The sequence below is a fragment of the Carettochelys insculpta genome, chromosome 1 (genome assembly GCF_033958435.1).
Source record: "Carettochelys insculpta isolate YL-2023 chromosome 1, ASM3395843v1, whole genome shotgun sequence".
Classification (NCBI taxonomy): Eukaryota; Metazoa; Chordata; order Testudines; family Carettochelyidae; genus Carettochelys; species Carettochelys insculpta.
The window spans coordinates 38,532,138-38,551,681 of record NC_134137.1 but is presented as its reverse complement, the minus strand read 5'-3'; the positions used below and the strand labels follow the sequence as shown (position 1 = coordinate 38,551,681).

At 42.5% G+C, this 19,544-nt stretch overlaps 1 protein-coding gene across 1 annotated transcript in view; it reads right to left on the bottom strand.

The window, feature by feature from the left end:
- DYNC2H1 (dynein cytoplasmic 2 heavy chain 1) overlaps nt 1–19,544 on the bottom strand; it is a 346,899-nt gene that overhangs the window by 234,674 nt on the left and 92,681 nt on the right. The window contains exons 45-52 of the mRNA XM_074984721.1: nt 17,280–17,424; nt 15,937–16,039; nt 10,427–10,594; nt 10,189–10,319; nt 9,329–9,577; nt 7,509–7,617; nt 2,753–2,866; nt 1,722–1,864 (exon numbers count right to left, since the gene is read on the bottom strand). Of these exons, the coding sequence (XP_074840822.1) occupies nt 1,722–1,864; nt 2,753–2,866; nt 7,509–7,617; nt 9,329–9,577; nt 10,189–10,319; nt 10,427–10,594; nt 15,937–16,039; nt 17,280–17,424 (1,162 nt within the window). The remainder of the gene's footprint in view (nt 1–1,721; nt 1,865–2,752; nt 2,867–7,508; nt 7,618–9,328; nt 9,578–10,188; nt 10,320–10,426; nt 10,595–15,936; nt 16,040–17,279; nt 17,425–19,544) is intronic.

Sequence of the window (19,544 nt, the reverse complement as noted above, 5' to 3'; positions counted from 1 at the left end):
GCCGCCGTTTCAGGGATAGGAGGGGTGACAGTGGAGGGTAGAGGGAGGGAAGGGTCACCAGATGACCCTCCAGTGGGCGTGGGGGGAAATCTATTGGGGGTGGGGGCCTTTAAGAAAGAGTGGGGGAGGGGGAGGAGAGTGGAAGGGAAGGAAGGGGTGAGGCTTGGCTGCCCCTCCCCCACTGGCCGGGCTGAGGACCCAGTCAGATGGGGGAAGGGCACGGCAAGGGGAGTGAGGTCAGGGAAAGGGGAACGCAAAAAGTGGCCACTACTCCCAGCACAAGATGGTAAGATGGCTCCTGTTTCTGCACTGGGATGTGAAGGGATCAAACTCTGTGTGTGTGTGTGTGTGTGTGTGTGTGTGTGTGTGGAGGGGAGGGGGGCTCAGGTGCTTGGGTAAAACAAAAATAAGGGGGGGAGGGGGTGTGGGCACGTGGGGGGGGTTGGAAGGAGAGGTGGCACAGCCAAGTTAGGGGGAGCGGGGGGGTTAATGGGGGGAGGGTTGTGCCCACGTGTGCCTGAGGGGTGGGCCCACAGCAGCCGCTGCAGAGCCTCAAGAAGCCAGGGGGAGAAGGAAGGGGCAGCTGGTTAAGGGGGCCCAGGTGGGGGAGGCCCCAGCGGCAGCTGGGTGTGGGGAGGGCAGTAAGGGAGGGGGTGGCTGCCGGGGTGGGGCAGGGGCCACACCTTAACACCCCACCCCCAGCTATGCAGCTGCCCCTCTGGAGCCCCGGTGGAGAGGGCCCCACCCAAACTCACTCCTCCCCAAGCCACTCCACAGGAGGCTGTGGAGGGAGCCCAACCGCCACTTTGAGAGAGCCCCCTACCTTCTCCAGGTGGTGAGGATGCAGCAGCTGCTGGATGAAGGGGTGGGCCCAAATGGGGGGCCAGCAGTTTCCCCCCCAGAAGATGGAAAAGGCGGCGGGGGAACCCCCCTGCTAAAGGGCAGGGGGCAAGAGTCCCCCACCCTCCACCCACTCAGCAGCTCCTAAGAGAACTAGCTGGAAGGGTGGAGGAGTGGGGGGAGAAGGAGAGAGCCTGCCTGCCCGAGGCAGGAGGGAAGCTGACCCCAGAAGGGGAGTGGGGGGAAAGACAGCCCTGAGGGGGCTCCAGGCAGCCAGGGGCTGGCCGGCTCCCAGCAGCCCGCCTTCCAACTGTGGGGGCGGGGGTCCCACGGCCGCAGCAGCAGCCCTGCAGGAGCACCCACAGCCAAGCAGAAGGGCCTACAGGGCAATCAGAGGCAGCTGAGTGGGAGATGGCCATTGAGAGGCCTTTAAAACTCTTCACAGTGAGAAGCGCAGGGGGAGAGAGTGAGAGGTGAGCTGAGAGATGCAAGGAGACAGGAGCAGAGGAGAGCAGCAGGAACACCAGAGATCACAGAGGGAGAGCAGGAGCTTCTACAAGATCAAGAGTGAGGACCCATGATTACTACGGCCTGGAGAAGGTACCAGGGGGAATCGTTTGGGGAAGTGGTCCAGGGAGGAGAGTTGCTGCACCAAGGGCTTAAGGGAGTCAGCTCCTCCCGCTGGCAGCTGCACAGGGTCTCTGGGCCAGAATCCAGCATGAGTGGATGGGGGCTGGGTTCCCCCCAGACCACCCCTTGCCCCAGCGAGGGCAACTGGGCCCTTAAAGGGTCCCAATGGACTGAACAGAGACGCAGGAATTGGACTGACTTTGTCACAGTGCTCACTTTTAAGTTTTGCTTTGTTTCTTTCCTATACTTACTTTTTTCATACTGCTTTCAGACCAGCTTTCCATCCACAATACTTGACATTTTTTATATAATGCCGGATTACTCTCGCAATTTATTGTGAAATTTAAATTAGCAGAATCCATAATCAAGACAATGTGCAGATTCTGTTGAATTCCTAAAGAAACACAACATATATTAAGTGAATTAAATTCTAACTACCCAATATTAAAAGTATTGCAAGATCCAACATAATACAATTTTTGACAGTTCATCACACATTGTATCATAGATCTATGTCCAGCAAGAGCCAATCATGGAATAAAAAGCAGAAATGTTCACTAGTTACTTTTAAATAAATAATTTAATTTAAATTTCTTTGAGTGTAACAACGTATGGCACAGAGAGTGGGCATGTCTGTGTGTGTATATTCAAATTATTTAAAAATACATAAGGAATACCACATCTTAAAAATACAGCCAATTCTAAAACAAGAAAGTAGTAATTTTAGTGTATTGGAGTCTGCCTGCCAATTTTTCTGTTATTTCAATCATGATTTCTAATTTTTAACTTCCTTGTTTGTATGTTGCAGACCCACAAAAACTAATTAATAACTAAAGCCCCTGTCTTATAAACACTGTCTTCATCATGACTACTCAGTCATGTGTGGAAAGTTCTTCGTGCGCATAAGTGTTTGCGAGACTGGAGTTAAATGACTGTAAAAGGGAAACAATGGAACGTGCTATCAAATGCATGAGGTAAACAAACTGAAAAACAGAGCCAAACGTATTTTCCGGTAGTCTCTTTCAGTTATAGGATCCTTAAATGTTATATGAAACATCAGTGCATGCACAATTTCAGACAGAATGTGATTTTTATGTAGTGTTCCTTTAATTAAACTTAAGTATTGATTGTTCCTTGCTGTTTTCTTAAATAACTGTATGATTCAAAAGTCATTCAGAAAGTAACACCACTTGAATACTTATTTGAACATTTTATTACTTTACTCACACTAACAGACTTTCAAATCTAATCAAGTACAAATTATGTAGTCCAGTCCCCTTACTGTAGGTAAAATAGTTGAAGACTGGTCCTGTAAATCCATCTTGTGAAGCTTGATCTTTCAGAGGAGAGAGTAAGGGTTCTAACTCTTCAACAGTGTACAGTCCAGGAACCTCACCTATGTCAGGAACAGTTTCAATCAGCTTTAAAATATGTAAAGAGAATTAATCAAATAAAATTGTTAAAATAACTCTGAACATTCTGTTTGGTAAATTTGTGTGATACACAATCTGTACACTTACAACTACACTTATAGGACTTCCTTTTCAAACAACAAAGCCAGCACTCTTCACAATCTCATTTTGAATAAAGCACACAATCTTGTTTGCAGCACTGAAAAATGATTCAGTGCCTCCTCCAACCCTGTCCTAAAACCGCCACTATGGTATATACATTATACATCACTAGCCAAGACTGACTCCAGAATGCACCAGAAATTAGCAACAGGAAGCAGAGTACAAATCATGGTTCCATTAAACTCTGATACAGAAGACCATCCACTTCAGAAACAAAAATATTTGAGTGAATATATATGACCTGTGAGCCACAGGAGAAGAGAAATTTAGGAATTCTAATGCTACACAGGCCTCTGCACAGAAACCCTGTCAACAGGAGAAACTTACAGAGCTATTGCCCAGCAAGGTATAAAATTGGGACATTTCTTACTAAGCATTTTCTCTGTTAGCTTCTCTCCCTTCATCACAAACAGATGGAATTAAGAGACAATCTAAAGATTTTTACATTTTGCCTGAAACAATATTGAGGCTCCAAGGTCCAGCATTGTGGATAGAATTAGATGAATTAGAATTTAAATTTCATTTCTGCTAGCAGTGTTTTCCACAAATCCGAATGTCTGGAGTGCTCTCCTCCCTCTAGCTCAAGGAGGTAAATCAGAATTTCATACATCAGACCAAAGACGGCAATGGATTAGTAACATCCCCACTCAGTGTCTGACTCATAAGCCATCCAGTGTGGGAAGATTTGTGACAGACATTGCTAAAAGAAAGAAAAGAAGGAAATTATCTGTAAAACTTTTTAATTCTACAGTTCAGGATCTTCCACAATTCTAGACATCTCAGAAGCAGCAAGCAGTGAACATGTAGACTTAAGAAGGGATATGAAACAAAAGTTTGGAAGGAAAGAAGCACTCTCTGCCCTCCTTTTGTCCACTCATTCAAAAGGCTGTGTTCTTTCTGGGCAACCATTTGCTGCAACTTCCTGCACAAGGAAGTCTCTGCAGAAGACAGAAGGTCTACTTGTAGTGCTCAAAGAAGTTGTCAGCAGTAGATTAAGTAGCTTGGCACCATTCCAATCTGACTCAATTTACCCTCTGAGAGGCAGGCATAGTGTTGTCAATGAGCCCTTATTTGATTTTCACTTGTCTAAGATTGAAACAAATCCAAATAAGACAGTTAAGCACTAAATGACACCTTCTTGTGCTCAGTTTCCTTTATTAACATAAAAGCCAAAACAGAATATAAACAAAACTTTCATCCCAACATTCCTGCACAGCAAGTAGGTCATTATCCGCCCTCTGGGTCCAGTAGTTCACCTCTATGCAAACTTTTCTTCCAAAGTTCTCTTAGCTCCAGTTTCTGCCTCTGCAGTTATGCTTGGGATGACTACTGCAAGGGAGACCACGTAGATCTTGAACTTCTGGATTAAATTAACTTCTGACTCAGACCTCCTTCCCCCTCTGCCTTCTTGTGACAATAGAGAAGCTGTGAGAATAAAACTCCTTTCCTGGAAATGGTGAGGGAACTTCCTTGATATTTCCTAAATGAAGAGCCTGCTCTTCTTGCTTAGGCGCAAATGCATGAGGATGGGGAAGGTGAGATGAGGTAAATTATGGATTGTATAACCCACTTTCATGGTGGTTGGAACCCACTGATCTCAGACCATGGACTCCCAGTCTCCAAGAAAATCAGTGGGGGGTGGTGGTGGGGGGGGAAGATCTAGCAGAGCTGGCATGTTGCTCACAAATGGGCAGCAAGTGGATTGCTTACAAACTAATGGCTGCTGTTCAGAAGCAGATTTATGACTTTTTTGAAAGGTAAGGCAGTATAGGCTCATAGAATCTTTGCCATGCTTGACGTAGCACCTTGTACTGCTTCCTTCAGGAAGCTGAGGGAATGCAGTACTCCATCTTTCTTATCCAAAAAAAATGTAATTCCTTGATGGGCTGGTATTTAATAGACTGTTCAACTTTAATACATATGTCTAAGTTTTGAGGCCACAAAGCTCTCCTCATGTTCACCACTATAACTGCAATCTGTGAAGTCCAAAGTGACCTGAAGATTAGATCTATCTACAACATGTGCTTCAAACAACAAAGTCTTTAAAAGCAACGAAGGGTCCTGTGGCACCTTACAGACTAACAGAAAAGTTTTGAGCATGAGCTTTCGTGAGCACAGACTCACTTCATCAGATGCTGGACTTTAAATGCATCCTTCATATCTTCTGGAAGTTAATCCACAAATTTATTCACGGAGTACCAGTAGCTCTAGTTCTATTTAAGTAGAAGTGGCTTGTGATTAAAAATGTGCTCCTGTAGACATGGGCTACATCTACGCTAGAAGCATCTGTCAACACAAGTTACTGTCTCCAGAGAAATCTTGACAGAACCTCTGTTAGCAGATTGCTGCTAGACACAACTTGGTCTGTCCACAGAGAACTGCCAGGCTGCACTGCCCTCTGGTGACAGAAAGTGGAATGGCAGCTAAGCAAGCATGGCGGCCTGGCAACCAGAAGCCCTCTCTGTTGACAGAAGTGTCTACATTGTCAGAGTGTTATTCCTCTATTGTTTGAGGGATAAGACTACCGAAGCAACTGCAGATTTCTGTCAAGACTCTGTCAACAGGAAGCTTTATGTGTGTAGATGCTCCCTGCGTTATGTCAACAGAAGGCCCCTTCTGCTGACAAAACTCTCTACTGTAGACACAGCTTGGAGTATATTTTTCTGCCAAATAAGTCTAATTTCTTTGGGTCTTTTTCTTTTGCTGTGGTGCAAAATCATCCCTGACATGGTCATTCAAACAGTGATGATTAGCAGGGAGCCCACAATGAGATGTAAATAGAAAGTTCATAACCCAGAGCAGGGAACTTATAACATCTGTTAGCTCTACTTGCCATCCAGAATGAGGCTAGCTGAAGTATGTCAAAGGATTATGATAGGATCTAATAAAATCTCATTGAGAGGCAGCACAGTTCTGCATGTTAAGTCTTTAACAGAAAAACAACCTTGTGAGTAATTTCTATGGTGCAGTTATTGATTAGTCTGCAAGCTGTAGGAACAGAGGAATGAAGGCTTTGAAAAATGTAACCAAAGCTCTTTTACAGAGGGAGTCCTGAAGTCTGCCAGATGTGCCATTTGGAAGCAGAGTAATGTGAAGAATTCCTGTGGGATGGTCCTAAATCCACAAAGATCTGGTCTATCTCTAGTTGTGATGGAGACAGGGAACACCACCTAAGAAAACTGCCTGACACAGAGGGGAATGTGAAGAAACAGGCTTCAGTTTATGCTCAGATATCCTGAATGCTAAAGCAGAGAGAGTCAGCTTCACACACAGCACTGTGAGACAACTTCTGCCAAAGCCCCTACAAACACTACCTGAAAGTGCGATGCAGAAGGAGAAAGGGTTTAAACCCTAGTTTTAATGTCACTTAAACATTAATTGTTAAAATTACATCCCTACCAAGAGTATGTTTGCTTTTCTCTTTTTGAAATCTCAGTTCTCTGGAGTTTGCAAGATGATGAAGGGATACCCTTAATAGCCTGGGGAAACATCATGCCCCTGGTTGAGTTCTTCTACCATAAAATAATGGCTTGAGGCAGGGAGAGAAGATCCACCACATTTGTTGCTGAATGAGAGTCCAATGCCATAATGAAGCAAGGGACAGTGGCTTGTGGTAGAAGGACATAGTTTACAAGATGTCAGAAAACCCAATAATAGTATCTTTTGGGCTATGGCTAGACTACAGACCTTTTCTGGGATACCGGAGCTACCTTGGAAAAGGTCTGCCATGTACAAGAGCACTTCCAGAAAAGCAGACACATTCTGTCACCATCACTGTAAACCTCATTCTAGTAGGAAGAAGGATTTTTCCATGTAGATGGGCCAAATTTTGGAAAAGCCCCTCCCAACAGAAAAGCAGAACAAGACACATAAATTGTGGTATGCAATTTGCGCATCTTTTTCCATCATGTTTCTGTAATCTAGCCATAGCATTGCACTTGTCTTGGTGTTTGCAGGGCCTTTTTGGCTCCTGTGGTAAGTGGCAGAGAAAGCCGATTTGAGAAGTGCTGAAGAGGTTGACCTTCAGTGCTCTAATGATTACTCAGCTCAGAAGAGTAAAGCTAGATGAAATAAACTTGCTGATATATGAAAAGGATGAAATGGTGAGGAGAAACTGAAACATAACTCTTTTCCATGAGTGACAGAAATTATGGTGGTTTGTGCTCAAAGACGAGGCTTAGTCCTGGAGTCCCCAGCAATCATGCACTGCATCCTGAACTCTACAAGTAAAGGACATTACCCATTTATGATGAATTGGGAGAGAAACACTGGAGCAAAAAAAGTAATACGGGGCACGTCTACTTATACAATTTTCTTTAAAATGAAGTTATTTAGGTTGCAAACTCAGGAACTGGCAATATTGTTGCCAATATAAACTCAATTTGCCCCTATCATATACTCACCCTGTAAACTGAATTAAAAGTAGGTTCCTGGGGAACCATAAGCTTTTTATTCTCATCTCACCTGATGACAACAGGCTGTTGACCATCTCAAGGAATGTGGAGTGGACAAACTGATAGTCTTCGAGCAGCAACACAACCTGCTGTGCTTCAATACCAGCAAGCTGCATTACCTAATATTAAGGAAGTGATTTTAATTTAATCAAACAGAATGTATACATTCTATTATAAAAGAATAATAAATCCTTAAATTTAATTTATAGTTACCATTTCCCCCCACCATCCCACCCAAGATTCTCTTATCACATTTGTACAGTCTCACCATATGATTGGATGATTTTGGTCAACTATCAAATACAGTCTACATGGAAGAGCTGATTTCTATTTAGAAAATAATTTAGGTATGTATATACTTTCATACCTACATGACATTGAGGACCATTTTTTTCGAAATATGACCTCAAACTGTATCCCAAAAGTTGGTGATCCCTTGTTGTGCACACTATGGGTGCATCTCCACTTGCATTCCTCTTTCGAAAGAGGTATGCAAATGAGACAAATTTGCATATCTGGCACCTCATTTGCATATTCTAATTTCAAAAGAGCTTCTTTCAAAAGAAGAAAGCCAGCGTAGATGCTGCTCTTTCAAAAGCAACCCCATCTTCAAAAGAATCCTTCTTCTCTTTATTTAATCGGAAGAAGGATTCTTTTGAAGATGGGGTTTACTTTCGAAAGAGCAGCATCTACACTGGCTTTATTTCAAAAGAAGCTCTTTTGAAATTAGAACATGCAAATGAGGTGCCAATGTGCAAATTTATATGCCTCATTTGCATTTTCAATTCACCTCATTTGTATACCTCTTTCAAAAGAAGAATGAAAGTGCAGATGCACCCTATATCATGGAATTTTCTTGTGCAATTTTGGGGCCACTTTAAGGAAATTTGACCATAAAAGTTTGGTTTGCCTGCTTAATTTAATGTGTACATCTTGTAAATCACTAGATTTTTGATTGATAATTTATGGGCTATACTAAAACAGAATGGCCTCAGACAAACATACAAATCCACATTCTAATAAAAACAAAAACAAAAGAATTTCAGAAATAGGGAAATATTCAGATTAGGTTCTAATCCTACAAATTGCTCTGGAGAAGCAGACCTCTGCACCTGGAAAAAGTCCTGTAGAAATCAGTGGGGCTTTCTGTAAGTGCAGTTGTCCATACACACAGGCTATGTCTACACTAGAAGCATCTGTTGACAGAAGTTACTGTCGACAGGGAAATCTCGACAGAACCTCTATCAACACAACTTGCTCTGTCGACAGAGAACTGTCAGGCTACACTGCACTTCTGTCGGTAGAGGTTGTGCCTCTAATTTTGACGTTTAATACTGTCAAGGCAAATGCAGAGTTCTTTCGAGAATCTGTCAACAGACTGCTTAAGTGTGTAGACATTCCCTGAGTTATGTCAATAGAAGGTCCTTTCTGTCAACAAAACTCTCTCAGATCTGGGCCTGAGAAGCTGATTATATCCATATCTTTACAGTGCTTACATAATCAAGCATTGGTACTAATAATATATATGTCAAAAATAAAATTCATAAGGAAAGATTTTACAAAGTGTTCAGCACCATAACTCAGGACATATTTTCAAAAAAGCTGCATACGCTGCTGCTCACAGCTGAGAACAACAGCGTTTACTAACTGCTGAGCTCTTTTGAAATCTGGCTAATTTCTTTAAGTTCCCAATGGAAGCTGAACTCTTATGAAAGTCTGACCAACAGGAAGCATTTTTATTTTGCATTTGTCACCATTCACTTAACTAATTTTCTTCCACAAAATCTTAAATTAAATACACTGAAAAATAGGAGAATGTGAGTGACACACCTGTTTCAGATCATTTTTGAATTGCTTCAGTTCATAACCTCTGGAAATCTTGGGAGTAATCAGAACAGATCCATGCATGTGACTAACTAAAGAAGTAACTGTCCGACGACCCACACCGCTACGTCCTGCTAAAAGCAGTGATCCTCCAGGAAAACTCAACACTCTGTCTATTCTAGATACATAATCGAGGACTTCTTGGAAAAGTAAAATCTCTATTTCCTTGTTATCTCGTCCATAATGAATAATACCCTGCATAAAAATTAGATAAAAATTAATATTTGTGTTAATACATACAAATGTAACTACAGAATGTGATAATATCCAACACTGTACAAAGTTAAAAAACAGGGGATCAGAAAACTCAAGAGATGACACAGACTTTCTTTACAAACTGAACTATTTAATGCAGTAGAATTTTGTTACCTTGCTGTCCCTTTTCCACCAATGGACTCCCTTCAGGGTCCTAGTAAAGAAATCACTGAAACCCAAGACCCAACATAGCAGCTCCAAATATGGTATATCCTGAAGTAGTGCTTACAGCATATACAAAATATACGGAAACATGGACAAACCAATGTATGCATTCAAAATACATAATAAGCCAAATTGACAAGTCCAGATAACCTGTGCTCACAACCCCTTTTCGTCATCTGATACTTGGCCCTGATCAGGGATTAAACTGGTCACCAACATATCTTGGAACAGCCTTCCGACTCATATAAATTACATCAGCCATAGTGGTCATCTACTCAACCCAATCTGATCTCAGGTTTTCAGAATAAATTCTGGCCCTATCATACTTCACAGTACTGAGCTGGCCACAGCTTTGAAATCCAGCATTACTTATTCTTGGCTCTCACCTTTTTGATAACATCTTTGAGGTCAGCTGAATTTAATCTACCAAGCGGCTTTCCATGAGGTGGTAATGCCTGGTCTGGTGCTCTCAATGCTCCCGCCTCATGACGAGCTCCCCATGTTACATAGAAGCTATCTGTAAATATATAACCATAACAGTGATAGGAGCCTGCATTCTCAAGTGATAAACATAACTTATCAGGTGTTTCAGCAAACTTTATTTAATATATTTTATGTTTTTACCTGCCATATTGTCCAAGATATCAGAGCCCCAGTCTCCCTGAAACACTTTCATTAAAATATTATCAAATATGAGGAGTTCTTTAGCACCAACAATTTTGTCACGGAAGAGGCGACGGGCTTCATAAGCAACAATTTCCAAAACGTAATCTGGTGTTTGTGTTGTTGACCCTACAAAGTACACATATGCATATATTTTATTTCTACATTTTATACTACAATGTCAAAGACTTGACATTTTGTATTTCAAAATACAATAAAATTGAAAAACAGTAAATCAGATTACATACCAGCACGAACACACCAAGAGGGAAGACACAAAAGAAAAACGAAGCATTATTTTTAATTGAATACATACAAATAAGATAAAATTACAGAAGAACATAAATATTTTTAAACAAGTTATCTGCAAAGCACAGTATTGTTTAATAATTGTTTAATGTGCTCAAGATACTGAACGCAGAACAAAATCAAATTTTTTTTTCAAATATATTACAAAATACTACCCTCTTGAAACAGAATCCTTACTGGATCAGATCAGTGGTTCATCTAGCCTAGTATTCTGCCTTCAGGCAGTGACCAATTCCAGGTGCTTCAAATGGAATGAACAGAAGAGGCAACCATTCAGTGACCCAACCTGTTGTACACTCCCTGCTTCTGACAATAAGAGACTATGGACAACCAGAGCATAAGACTGTATCCCTGATCATCTTAGCGAACAGCCACCGAAAGACCTATCCTCCAGGACTTTATTTTGTGAATCTCATTACCATTTTGGCCTTCACAACACCCTCTGGCAACAAGTTCTAAAGGCTGGCTGAGTGTTGTGTAAAAAGTTACTTTCTTTTCTTTGCATTAAACAAGCTGCTTATCAGTTTCATTGGGTGTCCTATTCTGGGTGTTATGCAAAGGAGAAAGAGAAGTTACTCACTTTCCTACAATAACGATGGTTTTTCGAGATGAGTGTCCCTAGGAGTGCTCCACAGCAGGTGTTGGGCTCGCCCAGCACTGCAGCAAGGAGACTTTTCCAAGCAGCCCTGATTGGGGCTGTATATAGTGCTAACCCAGGGCAAGCCACTCAGGATCACATGCTCAGCCCCACTCTCTCCTCAGATACTTTATGGCCCTTCTAACATCCAAAGTGTGCAGTTTGGTCTTCCCATGGGAAGCATGTCACTTAGGATAGAAGGTAGTTAGAGCGATAGGTTCATTAATATGGAATTGGGAACACACTTTCGGCAGAAATGCGAGATGTTGTTGTAGCACTACTTTGTTTTTGTGGAATGTTGTGTATGTTGGAGAGTCAGTCAGGGCTGCTATCTCACTTATTCTTTGAGTTGATGTTATCGCCACTAGAAATAATATTTTCACTGTTAATGTGGCCAGAGAACACATGGCCTTTGACTCAAATGGTGGTCCCACGAGGATGTGAAGGACCAGTTCCAAGTCCCAAACCGGGACTATAGGTCTGTGAGGAGGCATGACATTTTACAGGCCTTTCAAGAATCTCTGCAATCAGGTGAGTGAACACCGTTGCAGGCAGTGAAAATGAAACCAAGCTTTGGGGACAGTGTAAGTAATGGCCACCATGTGACCGAGAAGGCGAACGCATGTAAGCATGGGAACTGCAAGGCTGATGGTGAATTGTGATATCAGACCCTTTATAGCCGTGTGGAACTGTGTAGGGAGCGAAGTTCAAAACAATTATGGAGTAGACCTGAGCTCCTATGAAGTTGATGCACGTGGTAGTTTCCAGGGTTAACTTGGCAATGTTTATAAGGAACTCTAGGGATTATAGATATTTCATAGGTTGGACAATGTCTCTTGTGACGTCCTGATATGGTCCTAGGAGGAAGCAGTCATTGAGATATGGGCATATGGTGATGAGTTCCCATCTGAGGTGTGCAGCTACTAGAACAAGGGCCTTGGTAAATGCCCTGGGGGCAGTCAAAGGCCCAAAGGGCAGGACTCTGTATTGGTAATGTCGTACTCTGAAGGCAGAGGCAGAAAAGGTCTGTGAGCAGGGTGAATGGTGACATGGAAGTAAGCATCGTGGAGGTTGAGGGCTGCAAACCAGTCCCCCTTGTCCAGTGCAGGGATAGTAAAAGAGAGCATGGTCATCTTGAATCGCTATTTGTGAGTGGATTTCTTCAACCACACAAGATCTAAGATGGGTCTCCAGCCCCCCCGTCGTCTTTTCTGTTAGGAAGTATCTTGAGTAAAATCCCTTCCCTTGGTACTGTTTTGGAACTTTTATGGCTCCAATTTGCAAGAGGTGTAGTACTGCTTTGAGCCATATGAGGGGGGATGTTAGGGGGATATAGACTAAAGGGATAGTGTAATCCTGGGCAATGATGTCTAACACCCATCTCTCAGTGGTTAGTAGCGTCCACTGATGGTGAAAGGGTCGTAGGCAGTGCTAGAATATTTGAAAGTTGCGTACTGTGTGGCAGGTTTGATGAGCCCTTGACCAAAACTACAAACCTGCTGTTTTGAGGCTGGTGGACATGGGGAGTGATTATTCAGGGCTTTGTGCTTCTGATTTCTTGATTCATTGACATTATATTGGTAAGGTTTATAGGACTGTCTTGCAAATGACTGATCCTTGTACCTCTGATACGGGGTGTGTCTTCTTTTTCACAATGGAGTAGAATACATCCCCAAAGTATGCAAGGTAGTCTTTATGTCTTTAACCTAGAATGTAATTTTTGGTCAGTGTTTCCTGCAAACAATATAACTTTGCCAATGGTACGTCTTCCAACTTTTTTTTGGAGTTCTTTTGGAATACCTGCTGCCTGTAGCCATGAGGATCTTTGCATAGTAATGGCTGTGGCCACGGCTCTGGCTGTTGTACCAGTGCAATGCTGTTTTAGCTGCAACGTGGCCTTCCGGAACTACAGATTTCGGGGTAGATCTTTTGTCCTCAGGCAGATGAGGTATTAACTGAGAGACCTTGGAGTAATTATCAAAATCACAGTTGGCCAGTAGCACTGAAGTTAGCTAGGTAAATAGCTCCAACTGCTTATGCTCCTTGTCAGCAAGGATGGTTTTGTTTTTGATGATTTTGCTCTGTGGTTGGCAGGATGTATCACTAAAGAGTTTGGCTGTGGGTTCAAAAACTAGAAGTCCATGTTTTTTTGCCAGTACAAAATACTTTCTCTCTGCCCATTTGTTGGTGGGTGTGGCTATGGCAGGATTTTTCCAGAACTCATCTGCTGCCTCCAATATAGCCTCACGAAGTGGTAGGACTACACTGGCAGTCGTAGTAGGTTGTAAATTACTTAAAAGCTTGTGTTGCTTCTTAGGTATTTGTTAAAGTGATCTCCTGGCTGACTGCCAGCTTCTTAAACAGATCAAACAGATCCTGGAATTGTTTCAGGTCATCAAGTGAAGGCTAGTGAATCGGGGAGAGAGCTTCTCTGTGGGAGGTGGCAGATTCAGGTGGTGGTGCGTCAAGAGAAAATCATGACTTGATATCCTCCGGCAGGTGGGCATCATGCATTTCATGTCTCTACCTTTGTGTGAATAAACTGACAAAATAGAGGATGGTTGGTGTTGTGGCCTAGCAGAGGATGCTTTTGAGCGACTTCTAATGGAATTACTGTAGTGGCAGGGCAAGCAATACAACTGATGTCTGGAATAGTAAGGCTGATATGGATGCTGAGGGTGGGGACGATCATGGTGATAATGCATCACATGGGTTGCACTCGGGGACGAATGTCATGAAGAGAAAGCACTTCTGCAGTCAAAATATCTATTTGCCCTGGAAGAATGTGGTGATAGAAGGGCTTCTGGAAGTTGGCCAGCCATCCTAGGTGAGCAGTCCCTGTAATCTGCAAAGCAGTAGGAACAAGGTGAATAATAGTACCTCAGTGACTTGTAGTAATGGTGGCAGACACTCACAGCATCCCTGTGGTGATAGGGTGGACAAAATAAATTCTTTCAATATTAAAGAAGAAGAACACAGCACTTTTTCTGGGGGAAAAAACATGTGTAGATGTCCCTGGGACGCTTTTTTCGAAAGACCAGTCCTCCATGGCACCAGATTCTTCAATCAGCGGCATCTTCTGGCCCGTTCTTTCGAAAGAGCAGCCAGAGTGTAGCCACGCTATATTGAAAGAGAGGATCGATTTTCAATCCGTTTTTTTGTGTGTGGTCGCAATCTTTTGAAAGAAGTTTCTTCGGAAGAGATCTTCTGAAAAAACTTCTTTATAAGTCCCACTGTAGTGTAGCCCTAGGCCAAAAGTACCTAAAACTAAATTTCACTCAGTTCATCAGAAAAAGGAAAAGTTTAAGAACAGGTGATAATTAGAGAGCACATCATGAGAAAGATTCGTCACCCCCTTCCTCAGTAGTCACAATACTGATGCACCTAACCTGCTTAGCTACTGATATAACTGAAGTAATTTTTGCAGGGTGGCTGTGGGTATGTCTATACTGCAATGTAAGCCCAAGGGTCAAACTCAGGCTCAAGCCGAGCCCTTCTTTGATCTACATGCAAATCACTCTAACCAATGGCTTGGTGTCAAGTCCCAGGATCCACAGATATGGAGGGTTCAAGCCTCAGTTAAACTAGAACCTAGCGTTCAAGACCTATTGCTTTTTTTCAGTATAGATGCAGTCCCACTGCCTAAACAGTGGCAAGTGTCAAAATAATGTGCTATGTCAAAACATCCCTTACTCCTCCTGCAATGAGTATAGGAATGCTGAAATAGCACACCCATTATTTCAGAAAAATATGTCAAAATAACATGCGCGTTTCAAAAACACAGAGTAGCTATTTCAGAATACTGAAGTACCCCAAACTAGCTCTGCCATGTAGACATAGCTTCAAAGTCCATCAAAAAGTTCTCCACAATTCCATGGGCCAAGTTGCTTTGCTCTCTGGACAGTCAAGTTTTACCACTGCACCACATAAGGCTAGAACTGCGACATTTTGGTAGCACCTGCATATTTGGGATATGGGGGGTTGAATTTAGGCCCACACAATGCAGTACAAATACTGGAGACCCAAACTGGGAACCAACCTTCAAAAATCAGCATACCGTGTTAAAAATGATTGTTAGATACTTAAGCCCTACATTAACAAACCTGGGGTCTGTTAATTCAAATTCTACTAATCCTAGACTTATATTGCAGGGTCCACATATACTGTGAATGAGACATCATCAAAAAACAGATCAACTGCAGAAAGTGGAGCCCACAGATTTCATAATCTAAAATACTGACGTGAGCATCCCAGACTTACTTATATTCTTTAAGCACAGGACAGTTCCCACCTATATTTTAAAAATCTCACACCATTTTTCAAAATTAAAAACAACATAACTTTTCATTGAACCAAACTTCTGTTTTTCAACTGACATTGGAGTCAATCCTACACATTTCTCATGTTTCAATGGGAATTCAACATATGCAGAGTTTGTTGGACAGGTCAATAAAATAAATTTGTGACAAAATATTTGGGCATTCTAACCACGTTTTCTCTTTTGGAACAAATCAGGATGACTCACCTCCAATTAAGTCATATCTGAATAAGCCAAGAACCCACTGAGTAAGAATGCATGGTGTGAAGAGGTAATGACTATGATCATCAACTGTGAATTTTATTCGTACCTGAAAACATAAGTTAGTCACAAGACAATTTATATCTCAATTGCAAAGATTTCTTAACAATTTAATTCAATAATTTTCTGTACTTTCACCAAGGAGATTTAGTTAAAGTGCACAGATCCCATATGTTTGGTTAATTCATCTGAAAAATACACAGCTTGGATCATTTACATTTTGCTTTCAGATGAAAACATCAAACTACCTTATTTCTAAAATATTTCTTCTACATTATTTCTTAGGCAAAGTTTACATTGAAAAATTAGCTCCCTGTTTCTGTCATTGAATAATCTCTCTTCCAGTCTAAAATATCTATAATTGGTTTGATTTTTGCACTTTGGCACCAAGAGAAGTATTTTCTTCAAAAACTCAGATAGTCCAAGAGAGTTAAAGTCCCATTCAAGATTAGGAGGACATTGCAAGCATATTTGATATGTATTACAGACAAATTACATGAATTAAATATGACCATACAGTATACAGTGTTCCTTACATATGGTACATTATTTGTGAAGTGATGGAGATGCATTTCTGGATAAACTATGCTATCTGAATGTAAGGTATAATGAATAAAATAAATTAACAACGAATATTGTAAGTTAGCTGAGTGATAATGGAAATACTAATTACAGGTTAAACTTCTTTAGTCCAGTGCTCTCTGGACCAGCAACATCCGTGGTCTGGAAAGATTTTAGTTTGCCCGAAATATTTACCCCCATCACACAAAATCGTAGTACCTGAGCAAATTTCAATCTTCAGCGTGAAGTAGAGTAGTGATTTTACAGATGAGATATGAAGGCACTAGGATGCTGAATCCACCTTTTACCATGTAAATGGTAGATTCTCTGGAACATGAAGTCTTTAGATCATGATTTGAGGACTTCAGAAAATAGAGGTTATGGGTCTATTATAGGAACAGATTGATGAGGTTCTGTGATTTGAAACGTGCAGGATGTCAGACCACATGATCCCTTGTGTCCTTAAAGTCTAATTTGTGCAAGTATATACATGAAGTCTGTGGTGCAGGAGGGAATCAAACCCAAGTCTCACAATCCCTAGGCTAGTACCTAACCACTGAACAATCCTTTAATTCTGAGAGCAACATAAAAATTGTTTGCATTTAGATGTTAAGAATGGTAAACCATTATATAACCTCTTGTTACTATCTAAAGTCAGACACCGAAAGACATGGTTGCTTCTCAGTTTTTCACCTCCAAGTCCCAAAAAAGAATTCAAAGCACTATACCTGTTCATATACTTGAACCATAGATCCTGCCAGTTGATGTATTTTTGGTAAGGAACCCCAAATAGAGTGATTCTTTAGGTTTTTGTGAAGCACAGGCTCTAAATATGCACTATAAATTGTTTGCAGTTGGTCTCTTTCTGGATAGCTAAAAAATAAGAATCCAAGGATATTGCATGAGATCAACATTCCAAATTTCCATACCAAAAATGCCTTTAGCTTTATTTCTACAAGCTGGGCTCACCCCTTTCAATCAAACTTTATTTTGTCCCATGTACAAACACTACATCAATCTTTCCTACAAGCACTCATTACATCTCTATCACTTCTGTATATACAACATTTTGGGTAAACAGCACATTCTTAGATCTAACTTGTACATTTCACCCTGGTGTCCTATGGAAAGGTTGCTGATCTGTGTCTATCTTGAGGTTTCTGGGGTTGCCTACACTACTCATATATAATTAGCTGTAAGTAAAAACTGGTGCAGGTAAACATATTATGCATTTTTCTAGATTCTGTCCCTGACTTTTGTTTGTAGTCAGTGCAAATGCTGGCCTCGTGGGAAACCGTTGGTGCTGCATGACAAATGGGAATATTCTAGAACATCATCTCCCATCATGTGACCAGACAGCCAGAGACAGAGCAGAAAGTTCCAACCCAGGGGATATCTTCAGGCCACTGCCACGGTGGTGGTGAAGGGGGCACTGCTCCCTTTTCCCCTTGGAGGGAAGGACCCTCTGCCAGCAGTCGCTTCCCTGGCAACATCAGCAAGCAGCAGGCAGGGCATGTGCAGAGGCGCCCTGGACTCCTCCCTGCATCGATCCACAATGCACTTGGGAGAGACCCAAAATCAGTGCCCAAGGTGAGTTCCCAGACGCTAACTTGCTGAGGAGTCACGGGGGCAAAGCCTGGCTATACAGATGGCTCCTGGCTGGGTGAGGAAGGGGCCTTGGGTGCTGCAGCTGCGGGCCAGCAAAGGAAGCTGCTGAAAGGTTGTGCCCCCGTCAGTGGGGAGCACAGCGCAGCTCCCAGCATGTGGGCATGCAAGGCAGTGGGAGGGGCTGGGGAGTGGGGGAGGGAGCAGAGAGGTGTAGCGGAAAGAGGGGAAAGGGGGAGGGGATGCAGAGCAGAGGAAGTGATGGAGATGGGTAACGTTATAAAGGGAAGGAGGCGTGGGAAGGCTGCAAGAGGAGGCCCCAGTAGTTTCCAGTTGGTGCAGCACGACAGCTGCAAGAGGGAGAGGCGGGATGGGGGGGTTCCTTTCCGAGACCTGATGTCTCAGCCCCACGGTTTTAATTCCTTCCTTTCCTTTGTAACCTCTCTCCCTCCCTCCCAGGGTGCAGAGAGGTGGGCTGGGGAGCTGCCCCCATACAAACCCTGCCCTTGCTCTGAACCTCACTGTTGGGCACAGAGGTGGAGCTCCCCTACGCAGACCCCTCCATAGCCTTGAATGCACCACAACAGCCCTGGGGAATGTTCATGACTACAGTGGGATGGACAAAAAGACAGATGGACAGACAGCTCTCCTTTTATAATATAATAATATAAATAATTTAGTCTGAACCTTCAATAACAGAGCCTTACTCCATCAGTAACTTAAATGTATTTTAGTTTTATCTGAATATGCGATTTTCAAAGACTTTCTATATGTATCTTGAACTATGTTCTAGTTTATAAACCTTTCCTCAAAATGTATTTAATCTACTAACCAAACAGCACTTTAAAATAAAACTACAAAGCTGCAGCCTACTGAAAGCCAAGTCATCCTACTTGAAAACTAATTTCAGATACTTAGGCAGAACAAGGTGCATTAAATTACATATTACTCTTTAACTCGTTTCGAACACTGAGAGGCAGCAACAATGTTACTGTGTGGCCACGTCTACACGAGTGGCTTCTCATGACACAACTGGGCTTTTCACGACAACAGCCGTGGAGCAAAACCCAGCTGATCATCCGGCAGCATTGTACCTCTCCCTGATCAGAGACCAACATGGCCCCTCCCAGGAGACTGGTGAGGTGTCCTAGGATCTCTCTTATGGGACAAGGAAGTGGGCTGCATCCAGGTCTGGCACAGAAGTCTGGGGCCAGCACTCCTGGAAGGGCTTTCCCTCCATATGCACCTGCTTTCAGGGATTACAGGGCCTGTTCTGTCAACAGAGGGGTCAATTCTGTCAATAGAGTGGCCAGCAGGTGTGGTTGCTCTCTGTTGACAGAGCGGATCACTCTCCCAATCCACTTTTGTGTGTAGACACAATCTGTCGA